Here is a 16,090-nt window from a genome sequence, read left to right as displayed (position 1 = left end):
GAGGAACAACTCCCTCCTGGCCCAAAGTTAGCTTTGCAATAGACAGGTACCCAAATAAGGAAATCTCATCTCAGGCCTTGGCTGGCCTTCACTGGAGCCACCATCAGCTGGTTTGCTCTTGAAAAATACCACATGCAAAATAGAGGCAGGGAGCAGCAGCAGCTGTCCCCACTGCTGGGGAAGAATCTCACGGAGAAAGAAAAGCAGGGAAGCGCTGCCAAGTTGGGCTGCAGGAGATGTGAGCAAGCAGCAGGTCAGAAACGGGGCGCGAGGCCGAAGGACACGTGCACAACCAGCGTTCCCACCACCCCGCAGCCGCCCGCCCTGCTCGGGCAACCACAGCACCGACCGCGGGGGGGGGTCCTAGTCTGTGGGGGGCCTGGGGCGGCCGCGGGGAGCTGGGCGCGTGGGTCGCGCTCCCCGGTGAGCTGGGGCCGGCGCAGACAGCCCATCGGCCGTGGAGGGGGTACGGTGTGATGTGTTCCCAGGTGCAACATCAGTTGCCAGGGTGAGATTTCCATTTTGGGTGCGCAGCCCTGAGGGGCCAGCGGTCCCTTCGGGGCAGCACTGGCAGGGGTCAGGCCCCGAGGGGGGCGGACGAGACGGGGGAGCTCTTGGACAGCGCACCGGGCCCACGCCACTGCCTGGGGACAGCCTGGGGTGTCCGACCAGCATTAGGGAGCGAGGGGGGATCGGTGGGGGTCAGGGCAGGGTGGGGTGCTGAGGGCAGCCCCCAGGATGGAGGCGTGGTGTGGGGCGGAGGGGGCTCTCCCTGAGGGGGGATCGGTGTGGGGTGCTGAGGGCTCTCCCCGGGGTGCGGGTTGGAGTAGGGTGGAGGGGGATCACCCCGTCGGGGGTCCGTGTGGGGCAGAGGGACCTCTCCCTGGGAAGGGGGTCGGTGTGGGCGGAGGGGGCTCTCCCCGGGGCCGGTCGCGGCTGTCTCGGGCCGCGGGGGGCCCCGCTCTCACTCACGCGGCGCGGCCAGCAGCGCGGCCAGCAGCGCCAGGCGCGGCCCCATGGCGCGGCGCCGCCCGCCGGTAACGGCCGCCCGCGCGAGCGCCCCCCCCCCCCCCCCACACACACACAGAAGCGCGGACGCGCGGCTCCATCCAACGCCTTTATTGCCCGCGGCGCCCGCCCCGCACCGGCACCGGCACCGGCACCGGCTCCAGCTCCAGCTCCGGCTCCGGCCCCGGCTCCGGCCCCGACTCCTCGGTAGCGGCGCTGCCCTCCTCGGCGGCGGAGCTGCAGCAGGAGGGACAGGGCAGCGCCGTCAGCCAGGCGGCCGGGCCCGGGGATCACCTCAGCCCCAGGGATCACCACAGCGATCGCCTCAGCCCCCATTTCAGGAACCACCTCAGCCTCAAAATCACCTCAGCCCCTGCCTCGGGGATCACCTCAGCCTTGGAAATCACCTCAGCCCCCATCTCGGGGATCACCTCAGCCCTGGGAAATCACCTCAGCCCCAGGGATCACCACAGCTCCCATCTCAGGGAGCACCTCAGCCTTGGAAATCATCTCAGCCCCCATCTTGGGGATCACCTCAGCCCCAGAGAATCACCACAGCCCCTGTCCCAGGGACCATCTCAGCCCCGGGGGCCACCTCAGCCCCCACCCCAGGGCTCCTCCATCCTCCCAGGCACCCCTCACCTTCCCATGGGAAGGGCTCTGTGGCCTGTCAGGTCCAGCAAGGAAGGGTCTGATGAATTTCGTAGGAAGCAGCCAACTTACTCATCGGCGCGTGGGGGCTCCAGCCTGCAGAGTCGGCCGAGCTCCTTCCACTTGAGGACGAGGATGGTGCCCCCGGCGAGGGTGGGCAGGAGGAGGGAGAAGCCCAGCAGCAGCCAGGTCTGCGCGGTGTCCTCCAGGGCTCGTCGCAAGGAGAAGCCTGGCAAGGAGGAACACAGAGCTGAGACCGCTCGCTCTCCCCACACACCTGCCTGCGCCAGGGATCCCAAAGCTGGCAGCCTTGACTGCTCCTGTACGCTACACCTGAAACCGCTGGCAAAGCCCGCTGCGGGTGCCACAGTCAGTGACCTCGGCCCCCTCCACCACCACCCAGCATGATGCCCTGGGCGATTAGCAGCTGCTAAATACCCTACTGCAACGACAGCAAACTGCTCGTGGCATTATGCTTTCTAAGCCTGACAGATAATGACTGTCAGATATATTACAATACTTAAAAATCTGGTCACATAATTCATAGGCATAGTTCATAATCACACACACCTCAGATTTCTGCGTATCCTTTGCTAAAGTTACCTAAGGCATTTACAACCATCACTTCCTCAGTTACGGAGGAGCCCGGTGCGTGTGTCAGAGGGACACTGGTGTTTGCTTTACCACATCTGCTCTGGGTACTAACCAACATCCGTCATCTGGAGCCCGCTGTCAATACTCCCTCCTAAGGAAGATCCCTCAGTACTGCAGTCTGGAGGTTTCCAGCCAGGATCACAGTGGCAATTTTTTTTATTATTACACACCTAAAAAGCCCAGGGGTAAATGGTAAATGTTTCCACCTTGCCATTAATTTTGTGCAAAAAATAAGGATTATTAAGGCTTCACTAGCATTACAGCTTTCCTGCTGACCCTCCTCTTCTGTCCAGACAGGCATCAGTCTCACTCACTGATACAAGTTAGGACAAAGCTGCATGCACTGATCAGCAGTCTGGCAATTGAAAAAGCAGATCAGAGAAGAAACAAACTATAAAGTACAGCCTCTAACGGTCTTAAGATATTGAACAAGCATAAAGCATAAGCCTTCTGTGAAACAAGTGTGCATTTCTGTTTGATAAACAGAAAACAGGAATAACTTATAAAGGCTATACGTACTCCAGACAGCAAAGTAGAAATCTGGAGTTCCTGTCTTCTTTTCTATACATTACATTGTAATGTCTCCCCTTGCTCTCTACAGCCACTTAACATTTCTTATCTACACTAACTGTGTTGCCTGCAGTTCTACGTTCCTTCAATTTTCTTCCCCCCCCCCCCCCCTTCCTAGTCCAAATAAAGCAATCAACAAATTCTCAGCTTTGGGAATAAAAATCTCACGTTCTAATTTTGGCATTGGTTTTGGGACCAATACTTTAAATGGTTTTATTCAATACAGTAGCTGACAACGGCATGATTTTGTGTAGCAAGCATCAGTCTAAAATGTATGCAATTCACAGCAAGCCTTTATGACAAAAATACCTGCCTTCTTTAGCAATATTAGCAATATTGTTAGTGTTACTTACTCCATGGCCATGACATTTTACTTCACTGTTGCAATCATATCCCAGGACTGAATGTGGATGGCAAGTGTTGTTTATACAAACCTAAACAACAACAACAAAAAACCAGAACAAACCCAGTTCAGCATTGCTGTACCTTCTGAATACTCAGCAGATCAGCCATATGTCCTAAAAAGGAGTGAAAATACGATTTTTTTGAAAAATCTCCAATGCTTATAAAAAGATACATTTACTGTGCTGAGGTTACATTATGTCTAATGCTTATACCATGCTGAAAATTTAATGTAATGATACTATATATTGTAGAAGTGTTCATAAATACTGAGTACTCTTAAACTATACTGCAAAGTAGTAAATATTTCTAAAACCTAGTTAAAATTTAAAATTTGTATCTGACATTTTAGATGGTTATGAAATGTTTTCTTACCTTTCCAGAACCACACTTTGTACCTGGCTCAACCAGAAGAGGACTCAGCCTTGCAGATACGTTCACATAATCCAAAGATACACATAAATGTTCTCGTACTTGAGCATAAATAACAGCAGCAGTAGTAGTTGCAAGTGGAACGCGATACGGGTATGTGCAGATTAACTTTCCACATCTGAGATTCCTATAAAATTGATTTGCAAAAGATGTATGTTTTATCTATCTACACACACACATATATGTTATATGATGAAACACTAGAAAAATTAAACAGCACAATAAAAATACAGACTGCTGCATGATAAGAAAAAACAAGCAGGTCTGGGAATGTAAAATATATGATCTGTGATATAAGGAGAGATGCTATACTACTAACAAGGAGAACACATATATAACTGTCTAATTATTGCTTCATTAATATTACTACCAAATACAGAGTCTAAATATTTTCCTTTTCTGTAAATTTCAAAGTAAATAAGCATTTTCAGCACAGTAACTGTCATTTCCTTAAAACATACCTCCAAGCACAGATTTTATAGTTCTGCCAGGGAGTGAAACCACAGTGTCCAAATCTATCCCGTTGACTATTGACCTCCTCATAACATATCAGAGGAGCATTTTTTGAACCTGCAAGTTTAGCAGTAATACCGATTATAATTTAAAGGAACACAAAATATATATTATGGCATCTAATAACTTTTCTAAATTTTCATCCTGTTCACAGTAGAACATAGATGTTGTTCACTGATTAGAGGAAACATAACACCTGTCCCAGAATTGCCAACCCCAAACACTCAACAGTCCTGAACTCCAGAAATATGGGATTAGTAAATAATAGATTAACTCACTGATTAAGTTAGCTCACAAATATTAAATCTGAGATTTTTTTGGCTTTCTTGTTATTTCTGAAAAATCGGGGGAGCTACATGCTACTCAAGTGCATATTAAGCAGATTCAAAATTCAGCTTGAAATGCTTTCCTAAAACTGTGTCCTGCATTTTCCTGATGCCCCACTCCACCCTCCTTTTCTCCTTGTGAGTAGAGGAGCTGCCACGCATCTCGTCCCACATAACCCTCTACATCCTCCAGTTTCCTTCCTGCCCCCTAACTCACACACAAGAAGCAGGAACACAAGGCACAAGTCTTCCTCTGCCTTGTATGGAGCATTGCACCTGGTTATTCATCTCACATTCAAGTGCAATCCCTAAAAATCTCCCTCCTGATTCAACAGTTGCTTGAAATCAGGTTCAGGCTTATGGGGAGGTGTCAGAAATGAGTTAACAGACTAACCACAAAACTCATTAGCACAGAAACTGGACTAAAAAGAGAGAATGAAGCTAACCTGACTTTTGAGATCTAGAGACTTAGGACGCAAGCTAAGTATTGTTTTATTGTAACATTTTCTGAAACTGGGTTGCAGTACCAATGAAAACAGAATCACCTCTGTTACCTTTCCCATAGAGTCTCTGGCACTGTAGGTCAGGAGACCGGCAGCGTCCTTTGTAGCAGTAACCGGTGCCGTGCTCACATCCGTACCCATCCTGAATATAAAAGTCAGGGGGGCAGGATGCAGAGGTCCCATTGCAGTACTCTGCAAGATCACACTGTGCATCAGCAGGGGGCCGGCACTTGGTATTCTTCTGTTTAAACTGGTGAAAGAGGTACGAATGAGAGATCTGTGGTCCGTCAAGGCGATGGATGGCCCGTAATGCTTCAACAGCGCAATTTTCCAAAGACTTGGATGATTACGCAGAGGGAGCACACAGCTGTGCCAATGCTACAGAATGGCAGAGCTGCTGCACCTCGCGCACACCACTCGCCACTCCTGACACCCACACGCCTGCCAGCGCTCTTCTCTCGGCCCTTACATACCCGTCACACACACACACACACACCAGTGTGGTCCCCTCTCAAACCCCACACAGGCCCTCCTGACACTGTCAGAAACGCATCCCCAATACCTGCGGACCATCTCTTGGGTCCTTGGCTCTCAGGTCACCATATGCACATTGGGGTGATGTTCACAGTCTTCCCCTGGGAATTTTCCTCCCTGGGATTTTAGGGACTTGAGCTGGAAAGCCCTACCCCAGGAACCGCTCTGATTCTATCCAGCCCTCCAACAGACTTCCAAGAATCTGCACAAAATGCTGAGTTTTCCTGTGCTTCAGCTTCCCATGCCTAACATGGTGATCACCAGGCTCCTCCTACCAGTCTTTCAAGAGTGACTGTCTGCATACTCCAACAGAAAGGTTGTCTCTATCCTTAAGCATGGGAATGTAATATTTCTCCAAAAATTAATAATTATCTTGTGATAATTATAAAAACATGCCTTACCTGACATCTATCACAACATAATCCAGAGGAACATTTCACTCCAGGCTTAAATTGACAATCTGTAGTACAGCATTTATCTGTCAGACAATCCTGAGGACACATTACAGAATCATGTTATTCTAGATTTTCCTTCCCCTAGAGCTATCCACTTTCAAAAGTTCTCCTCTCCCTTCTTATTCCCAAAATACAAAACTTGGGCAACATCTAGGAGAAGGTAGAGGACAAAGCTGCAACCGGATTGATGCTGACATAGGAACAATCTAAAAACAGACATAAATCCTTCCTGGTCTGGCTCGTACTCCAGCTGTGTCCTCAAGGTTTCATTATTCTAAATGTCAGAAGAGTACAATTTTACATATTTAGCCATAATTATTGTAGTACTAACCTCTACTGACCCACAGTCGCACTGCTCTCCATGTTCCACAACACTATTGCCGCAGACTGCAGTTTTCCTGTAGGACAGTCCACTCAGTTGGGGTCTATTGAAAAGGCAGTCTCCTCTGTTTTGCTTGAGAAAGTTTTCGAAGTCTCCAATGCTGCAGCTACTGAAGGCTTTTACCCCACCGAAACGTCTAAAATAAATTAATTGTCTATACTTGTTTATGTTCCAACACATCCACCACTGCTCATTTTCTTAAAACTTCTATACAGTTCAAGAACTTGTTAAAATGTCACAAGGCAGGCTAAATGTTCTACTGGGTGTCTTTCAGTTCACTTGCAAAACTAGATTTACAAATGTAGTCACTAATTTAACTACTCTCCTTCCTTCCTAGAGCAAGAAGAACAGAGACCTGAAATTGTCAGAATTTCAAATATGAAGTCTATTGAAAATACATTGTATTATTTTGAGTTACTGTAATTTTTGCAATGGAATGCCATTTCACACAATAGGTGAGGCTGGAAGGCACCTCTGGAGATCATCCAGTCCAACCCTCCTGCTCAAGCAGGGTCACCTAGAGCAGGTTGCTCAGTCGGGTTTTGAATATCTCCAAGGACGGAGACTCCAGAACCTCTCTGGGCAACCTGTGCCAGTGTTCAACCACCCTGACAGTAAAGAAGCATTTTCCGCGTTCAAGTGGAATTCCCTGTGTTTCAGTCTGTGCCCGCTGCCTCTTGTCCTGTCACTGGGCACCACTGAGAGGAGTCCGGCCCCATCTTCGTTACACCCTTCCTTCAGATATTTATACGCATGGATAAGATCCCGGGGCCGTCTCTTCTCCAGGCTGAACAGGCCCAGCTCTCTCAGCCTCTCCTCGTGTGAGAGAGGCTGCCAAAGGCATCTCTGATCAAAGCATGCTACACTGTGATCCTTGCAACACGAACACGGCATAGCGTACGCTTCGGCACTTCGCTGGAAGATACCAAACTGTTCAGACAGAAAGGGCTCTGTCTGCGGCATACAGAATCAACATCGCTGACATTGGGGACAACTCCTCAAATCCCACTAGCGTGTCCTTTCCAAAATGCCTCATCTACACCTGGCAACTGGAGTTCCGACAGGAAAAAGGCAACATTGCAGACAGAAAGAGAATATGAAAAACTTACAGTGCGTTTGAGTTCATTACACAAACGGGGCCAGGACACCAGCAGTCCCTGGATCTGTCATAGGTCATTCCCAGGCTCAGCCCCAGCAGCTGCGCCAGGATGATGGAAAACGACTCCAGGGTCACAGTCCTCTGGTACTAGAGGGAAGAGAGAGCAGAGCGTTGCCGCACCGTCGCCTTCCTCGTGCAGGCAGCAGCCCTGGACGCCGCCCGGGGCTGCTCCTGCCCCAGGCTCCCGCTGCCTGCGCCTCGAGACGCCCGTGCCGGCACGCGGTCGGCGTGCGCCGGAGCTCCCCGGTAAGGAGGAGAGCGCGGCGCAGGGCTGGGCAGCGCGCGCCACGCTCACGGCCGGGGCGTCACCTCCGGGGCCGGCGGAGCGCCCGGCCCTGCAACGCGCGCTCCCCTCCCGACCCCGCCGTGGGCAAGCACCCGCGCCCCAGGCACGGCACGGCCCCGCCGCCAGCACGCGCTGCCCTTCCCGGGGCCCACCGCCCACCCGCGCTCTGCCTCCCTCCCCGCGCACACGCGGACACGCGACGCCGTACCACGGCCACTCCGCCGGAAGTCTGTCGCTGGCATGCCTGCCCTGGGATCACTGCACCCACGTACCTCGGCCGATCCCTGTAACTAAAACACAAGCATTTTCACCAGCCGTCGAAGCCACGAAGCCTGGGGTAAGTGGGGCCCCAGGGCCGCACCAGCCCAAGTCCGCCCCTCCCCGAGGGAGCAGCAGCCACAGTCTGCATGGCCGGCGCAGGCGCTGATTGCCAGCCCACAGCCCAAACCACCCCGGTGACGGCCGAGCTCAGGCCGGTGCCTTTCCCTTCTATCAGGGCAATAACCTGAGTCTCTTCTTCCCAGCCACAGGTTTCCAGAGATGGACGGCACAATTGCATGAGCTACATCTCCACCGAAAGCCAGGTTAGAAGGAATTCTTTGAAATTACTTATTAAGAAATATTTAGTACTATTTTTTGTTTAAATGTTATTGTCTTGTCAGTTAAGGCATACAACACTAAGACATTAAAAATTATATTATAAATTCAAAAAAACCAGGTTAATTCTCTAACTCCTTGCACATTTAAGAATTCATTTTTCATTGGAATTTTTGTTGTTCAACTTATGTCAGTTTAACTACCAAGTAGCTTTAATTACTAAGGAAACTTACACAAATAAATAAGCTATGTCATATGGCCGCAGAACAAGGTATGCCTGTTTCCACTGTAAAAATTGCTGTAGAATTTCATCTGCTTCCCCTGTTGTTGGAATTTTATTTTCATCTATCCAGAACTCCAGGGAGGACAGCACAATTGTTACATTAAGAGGATTAAACATCTGAAAATGTAACAGAAGAAATGACTGCTCAAATGTCTTTCATGTGGAGCAGAATTACAACTCTATAAACAACAAAGTAAGTAGGAAAAAAAAGAAAATATCAATTGGCAGTCACTGTATGACATCGGTATGACAAAACAGAATGAAGTAAACTAGAATTCTATAAAATATACCAAGAGACACAAGGAGCAAAGCCTAGCAACTTTATAAGAAGATTTTGTTTTTTTCATAAATAAATTATTGGTGTATGCACAAACACCTCCATGATTAAGTAAGCATCATAACAGCACCAGGACAGTTTTTAAAGGTGTGTGCCTGATGGTGCGAAGGGGAAGAACAGGAACAGAAGTTAATTAAAAGTAACTGAATAGGAAAAGGTTATTTATATAGCTGCTACATGAGATAAGATCTGCAGCACTGAAAAGGGAACAATCTAGAAAGCTTCAAAAAGCTTGGACACTGGATGTCCTAAGGCAAAATGCTCGCTTTAGTCAATGATTTAGTACATCCGCATGAAACATTACTACCATGTAAGGATGGATGTTAATTTATAGCAGATCTGCAGCTCTATAAAAAAACCTCCCCAGGACATGCTTTACAAGCTATAAATGCAAGACAGCTTACTCCACTGTCCTGGTATAACTGCACTGCAAATACAATCATTCAAAGCTTAAACCAGTGGTCCTGCATTCTGCAGATTCCTATCCCTTTCTGCTAAACAGTACTCTCTTTAACACTTAATTCTGAGTAGTTCAAGACTGACCATAACTGGCTAACCATAACTCTAGCATGCACCTATCACTAGTTCCAGTACAGCCTTCGAAGAGTGTACAGTTACAATTGTTACGCAACGCCTTTGTATTGGGCCACTGGGATTAAATCCCTAGCCCACCTCTTATCAAGTCTAGACCAGGCTGCAGAGAAGCTAGGACACCTAGACACCATAAACCAGAACATCAAGAGCCAAGACTTGAAATTTGGTTCAAATAACCTCCTCCTAAAATTGACAGCCACTAGGGAACAGGTGACCATTATTCATGTGAAAAAAAACATCATTTTACTACAAAACAAAGCAGACAGTAACACTTACACTGTTGACAAAACCAAAAACCTGGATTATCCTCTGTGTTATGACATTCCTGTCTGAACCCATATAGTTGTACTGAAAAGTAACACAAGAAGACATTAAAACGGACAAGTTGTTTATAATGATGAAGGAAGACAATACTGAAATGATGGCCAAAACCTACTCAGGTAAATGTGGGCTACTTATTTTCATTCTCTCCTTCCTTCAAAATCCACAATACAAATACATTTTCAAATGGGAAATCAAATATATATAAAAGCTGGGAAACGGCACCATTTTTTAATGCTTTAAGAAGTAAAGAAAATATAAGGAAAATGACTGGCAGTGACTTACCAAAGCCTTGTCCAAAACTACATACACTTCTACATATCTGGGAGACTTTGCTGCAGCTGATACTGGCTGAAAACAAAAATGATGGTATTTGTTGCTATTTATTTCTACATTCTAGTCATCTTACTCCTGAGGTTTGCTAGACAATAAATTTTCCATTCAAAAGCAATACCTAGACGATGTCTTCAGACTAGCATAATTTTAAAACTCATCCTAAGTTTTCTGATAACTAAAAGACACTGAAATCTCCACAAAGCATCATCTCCTCATTTTGTTTTCAGAGCAGAATGTAAAAGGCCTATGTTAGAACGTAAGGTAAATATGAAGTCTTCCAATAATAACATTTACTCCTTGCTAATAGGAAAACCAGGGCTCTCCAACAGTCACAAGAACAACTGCCCCAAGTAGACAACGCATTGCTGCCCCAACGTTTTTTGAAAATTAGAAGCAGAAAGACTGCCACGTTTACCAATCAAACAATAAAACAGGTGGCTCTCAGAAACGCCTCTCAGAAGGCACTGGGACACACTAAATACAATCCTGCCACACTTGTCACAGGCACCTGCACTCTTAAAAGCCCTCCTCTCATCTCCATCCTCCTGGAGCTCAGACCGGACGGAACTTCCTGCAGAAATACACCCCTCCCACAGCACGTGCTCACATGGCCTCAGTTCTACCTTGAAAACAAGCAAGCACTCACTTCATGATCTCTGATCTTCAAGATCATGTCCCCTGCTGTCACCTCGTCTTTCCCTCTGTCAGTGTGGACATTTGCAAAGAGGAAACCTGCTGTGTTCTTGTTACTCATCTGATAAACGAAGTGCTCAAATGCTGGTGAATAAACCAGAGGCTCTATCCCATAGCTCACGTTGTCAAACTGCAGCAAGCCTCTGCAAAGGTAAACGGTGCAGGTGGCACCTGCAGCTGCCGCCGCAGCCACACCACGCGGACGCTCTGCCCGGGGTCCCTCCCTGCGAGACCGAAGCACAGCGGCCGCCCCGAGCAGCAACGGCACCTGCCACTGGGCACACATGGCCATCTCCGGGAGGCTGCGCTCCGCCACCAGTGACATTCAGAGCCGAGGCTACGGCAGAGCCGAGGCTGCAGCACCCTGAATGCTGCTGGCAGGCAGCGGCCGGCTCCTTTGCAATCAGGACCCGCAGCTGCGCACACGCACCAACGTGCACCACGGAAAGGGAGAGGTGGTGACTCGGTTACCTGAGCCCAGAGCAGGTGCTGAGAGTCACTGCCGAACTTGGGAAGCCTTCGATATACCCGCGGTAGTAGCAATCATCCTAAATCAAAGGAAAAGCAATCCCTTATTCAGCCATAAATGCACTTCTGCAACCAGTCGCCCAAACAACTCAACTGCATCTACTGAACAGCAGTACTACTCCAGAACACCTAGAATGCAAAAAACCCCAAAGCAATCCCAGCTTACCTTCATATGGGATGAATCAGAGTGCAAAGATCCCTTCTCATTGTATGTGTAAATCATGAAATCTTCAGATAAAAAGAGACTAAAAAAAAAAGATGGATTGTGAAACACTGAAAATAGCATCTCTTACACAAACTTTTTCAAGCTTACAAGTCCTGCAACAGGGCAGGTTGCACAGATGGTGGTTGGGCATCTTGCAGATCAGAAAACTGCTGACGGTGACATCAGGGCCACAGGCACAAACACCCCCCCAAGCACACACCTGCCCGCAGCCGGAGATGGGCCCGCTAACGGCACACGTTCCCAACCGCTGCGCAGGCTGCAAACAGCTCCATGGAGCAGGGCCAGCTTGGACACGCGCAGGCAGAAATCGCCCCCCACAACCAGACACCAGCCCAGGCCACAGAGGCCTCCGGCAAGACCGGACCGCCCAGCGGCTGGGCTGCTTGACAGCAGCGGGCAGAGCAGGAAAAACACGGCCGCACTTACTGCTGCTTCAGGTGAACGGTATACGGCCTCCCTTCTATCGTGATGACATAGGACACCGTGTCCTAGTGCATGCAGAGAAGCGGAGAAAGGGACATTTAGGAACACCATCTTCAGAAAAGCATGCTCACGGTGCAAGGCACAACACGCGGGGGAAATTGCAAGAACTCCACAAGCAAATACTCAGGGCTTCTTCAAGGGAAAGGCACCGTGTCGGCTGTGCCGACCACACAGGTCTGACGCCTCCTGTTAAGGTGCCGGTGCGTGCCACCCCGCATCCCCCTGCCTCCTGCGCTAGGCAGAACACGGTTTCTCGCATATATATTTATTCACTCCCACCTACAAATACACGCCTGAAATAATTTGATTACTGAAGTACCGCCTCTCCGGTTGTGTTTGAGGGCAACCTCTGCGGAACTGTGATCTGCGAAAGCACTTGTGAACCTGGAGGCAGGAAAGAGAACCGTGCAATACCGTTATTAGCTGAACCCGCTCCCAGCAGGAGCCGGGATGCGCCGGGAGGGCCGGCGCAGGACACAGGCAGCCTCCGCGCCCAGGTGCCCCGTGGAGGAGCGACCCGGCTCACGCGGGCGAGAGCAGCCCCCGAGGCAGCAGCGGCGTGAGCCCGCGGGGGGGAGCGCGGAGCCCCGCTCGCAGCCCCCGCGCGTCCCCGGCCCCGCTGCCACTCACGCAGCGCCGCCAGCAGCGCGGCCAGCAGCGCCCGGCGCGGCCCCATTGCCGCCGCCGCCGCCGCGGGGCTCCGCGCTGCCGCCGCCGCCGGTTCGCGGCCCGGCGCAGCCGCTAACGGCCCGCGCTGCCCGCGCCCCCCCCGCGCCGCCCGCCCGCCAAGCACCAGGCGACCAGAGCGCGTTCGTACAAAACCGGCCTCTTTATTGCTCGTTTATTTCTTACAAACGGGTTCGGTGAAAAGCCCTTTCGTCATAATCCAAACGTTACAAAAGTGACACGTGGCTTTCAGTCCGGGGACGCTTACAGAAAACACGCGGACCTACATTTGTCTAGAGTGCAAACTTTTTAAACGAGTATCAGACACACACAAAAGCTTCCAATTTGTTCAAATCTAGGCAGGTGACAGGGATAAATGTACACTTAAAAAAAGAAAATCAGTAGTTATCTTCAATATTCAACACATTTAAAATTTGAGCTATTTCCTTTCCACAAAATCAGTTTGAAAAACTGCATGTTCATCGCCTTAGACCACTGCCCTGCAAATATTGCTAACATGCATGCTCAAAGTATAAAAACTCTTATCTATTAGAAGGCACCATTTTCAGCACAGTTTTAATTCACACATACAGCTTTAAATACCGTTAAGTACATCTTTCTCTTGGATTACTTCATTACTTGGATTCCCTTCACTCCTCCCCACCCTCCAATCTGGGCCATTCATGTCCTGAACTGCTTGGAGAGACAGGAACAGACATCTGCCTCATTAAATAGCAAAGCTAAGTAGCTACAGACAGACAGCCCAAACTGAGCAGAATACAACAAAAACTAAGTGATTATCTTGGAACAAACAGAAGACCCCCACATACAAATCTTGTGATATTTTAGGTGAAGTTTCATGTATTTTAATAGTGTTATAAATCTTAGTCTAACTTTATGGGAAACCACAGGAGTTCAAGTATTTTATTACTGCAAATGCAAACACTATATATATATATATATATATTTGTATAGGTATATATACAGGAAACTTTTTTGGCAATATTATGGGGGAATTTACAGAGCGAGTTTGTATTCAGTGGCTAGCACAAAGCGAAAAAGCTAAGCCTTCTTTCAATACTTATTTCACTTTCAGCAAGTTTGTGTAACAGACTTCTACTCATGACCACCATCATCCCATTTCTATCCACGGTACAGCGTAACATGGTTATCCTCCTCAGCCAGCACACCAAATGCTAAAACACTCATTTTCAGAAACAATATTAAAACCTGATTTAGTCAGTGGTGTAGAAACTGATGGCAGTCCAATCTAACGCAAGTTAGCCTATGTAAACATCCTGACTGACACTAAAAAGATTCAAAGATTAGGTGAAAAGTTTGTATTAATCAACAGGTTCCTATTTAAAGTGCTCATAGAAGCTCAGGTGATCTAAGGAAATATGTATTTTTTGCTTCTGCAGGGACTGTTATTCATAGTCTTTAAACCCAAATTAAAACCAAAAGCATGCCACTTTTTTAAACCAAAATATGGCCATGTTTTTTCGTACCTTTATTTTTATTGCCCATTCATGATGTTAGTGGAAATTAGTACAGGTTTCTCATTTAGCAACTTACAATTACTAATTTAAAACCGTTAAATTGAACTTCATGTCCATATAGTACAGCTTAGTGTCAGTCAGCATGAAAGTAAAAATTTGAGTGCATTATTACACATCAATAAACATATACACATGCATAAACATGTTTACAATATATTTATCTTCCTCTGAAAAAGTACACTGATACCTTATTTCACTTGTGCCATTTATGTTTAAATGGATAACACTTTCCAGTCCATACAAAGCAAGTTTAAATATATTGGCCAGATTTTCTTGTTTTGACAATGGTACATATTACTTCAGTTCTTCACTGTACATTTAGAAAGACGACAACAAATCGGACAATTTCGTTATTAGGGCTCATCGCAGAAATGGGGAAACCAAAAGTAACTCCCAAGTGCTGTACTTTAAAGATTATTTAACTGCAGACTGATCCACTTCCAGCTGGACAGCCCTACTGCAGTTTACAAAGCCACAATACTCGGACAGATCTAACAACAGGTTTGATGTATTCAGTTCCTGTAGCTTTGGTAGAGGTATTTAGTTTAAAGTTTTACATTCCTTGTTTCAATATCTCATTTGCCTTATCCAAGGCTGCAGAAGGAAGGCTTTCTGGGATTACCATGGGCCACTCAATGCAAGAAGGATAAATGCAATTTCAGCTTTGTTTCAGTGAACAGGTCAGCTCATGTGAAGGCCCCAAAGAAGCCAAAGCTATTTGGGAGGCAAAGGTGCAGGTCGAGAAGGAAAATACTGTCCCTGAGGTAAACATTTTTGCTGTGGTGGAGGAGGTCCCTGAGGTACACATTTCTGTTGCGGAGGAGGCGGCCTACAAGAGGGACAGAGAAGCCATCATGAGTCCAGATGACTACATCTAATATTCACGTCTGGAAGCTGCTCCCTCTTCCTCTTGCTTTGCGTTAGCACTCCCTAAGGCCACTCTCAGACTCCCCCCTTTCCATGTACACTGCTTCTAGCAAGCTCAGCTTCCACAATGAAGACTCATTTCTAACATCCTGCATCCAGACTCTGCTTTCCATTGCCTGAAGTCCTCAGAGATTCCCACTGTTTTTCAGTTACACACAACTTTTCTCAAAACAATTTAAAGACCCCCACAAATCTCCCATCAACATGAACTATTTTAATGTAGTACCTGTTGATATACCTTATACTTTTGGATAAGCATGTTATTTTAAGGCATAGGCATTAAGATTTTAGAAATACAATTCGGACATAAAAAACAAAAAGAAAAACTGGCTGTTTAAGGTAAGTAGTTATTGCGAAAAAATCTTGGAATTGACAATAATGTTCAAAATCAGAGATTTTGATGATGATGAGAGAATTATTTGGGGTTATGGTGGCAGGGGTTTCAAAGCTTTTAAAGCTGCACATTTTGAGAGGCACTTTATTCACCTGTATGCAGGACTAATCTGGCCTCTGAACAGCATTCTGAAACCTGTTTAATCAAAATGTCGTGTAGCCATAACAGTGTTTAACATGCATGCTACAGAAAACATCATTTTAGTTCCAAAGTATTAAACGAAGGAAAAAAATATCCTTTCAATACAAGATCAGTCCTGCTTGCATATAAT

At 47.6% G+C, this 16,090-nt stretch overlaps 2 protein-coding genes across 2 annotated transcripts in view; both read right to left on the bottom strand.

The window, feature by feature from the left end:
* Positions 1 to 1,118: 1,118 nt before the first annotated feature.
* LOC106487767 (disintegrin and metalloproteinase domain-containing protein 32-like) lies at positions 1,119 to 12,949 on the bottom strand. The gene is made up of 20 exons (XM_067312280.1): positions 12,904 to 12,949; positions 12,593 to 12,657; positions 12,217 to 12,278; positions 11,731 to 11,809; positions 11,508 to 11,584; positions 10,990 to 11,179; positions 10,293 to 10,358; positions 9,963 to 10,034; positions 8,706 to 8,872; positions 8,084 to 8,165; positions 7,540 to 7,676; positions 6,380 to 6,566; positions 5,995 to 6,084; positions 5,111 to 5,309; positions 4,179 to 4,287; positions 3,661 to 3,844; positions 3,237 to 3,317; positions 2,366 to 2,483; positions 1,732 to 1,888; positions 1,119 to 1,245 (listed from the first exon to the last, which is right to left on the bottom strand). Exons 1-20 carry the CDS (start codon positions 12,947 to 12,949, stop codon positions 1,119 to 1,121), a joined length of 2,295 nt encoding a protein of 764 aa, XP_067168381.1.
* A 134-nt stretch (positions 12,950 to 13,083) lies between these two features.
* Positions 13,084 to 16,090, bottom strand: part of ADAM9 (ADAM metallopeptidase domain 9) — a 34,084-nt gene continuing 31,077 nt past the window's right edge. Inside the window, exon 22 of the mRNA XM_067312391.1 lies at positions 13,084 to 15,327. Coding sequence (XP_067168492.1) covers positions 15,213 to 15,327 — 115 coding nt within the window. The 3' untranslated portion in view covers positions 13,084 to 15,212. The remainder of the gene's footprint in view (positions 15,328 to 16,090) is intronic.

This window comes from Apteryx mantelli, chromosome 29 (assembly GCF_036417845.1).
Source record: "Apteryx mantelli isolate bAptMan1 chromosome 29, bAptMan1.hap1, whole genome shotgun sequence".
NCBI lineage: Eukaryota > Metazoa > Chordata > Aves > Apterygiformes > Apterygidae > Apteryx > Apteryx mantelli.
Note: the sequence above shows the minus strand (reverse complement) of the source record. Positions and strands in the feature narration are given on the sequence as shown.

Coding starts and splice junctions, on each gene's coding strand:
- LOC106487767 (XM_067312280.1), bottom strand. CDS start 12,949: ATGGGGCCGCGCCGGGCGCTGCTGGCCGCGCTGCTGGCGGCGCTGC. Junction 3,845..4,178: donor TATAAAATCTGTGCTTGGAG/GTATGTTTTAAG, acceptor TCAATTTTATAG/GAATCTCAGATGTGGAAAGT. Junction 1,246..1,731: donor GAGCCCCCACGCGCCGATGA/GTAAGTTGGCTG, acceptor CTCCTGCTGCAG/CTCCGCCGCCGAGGAGGGCA.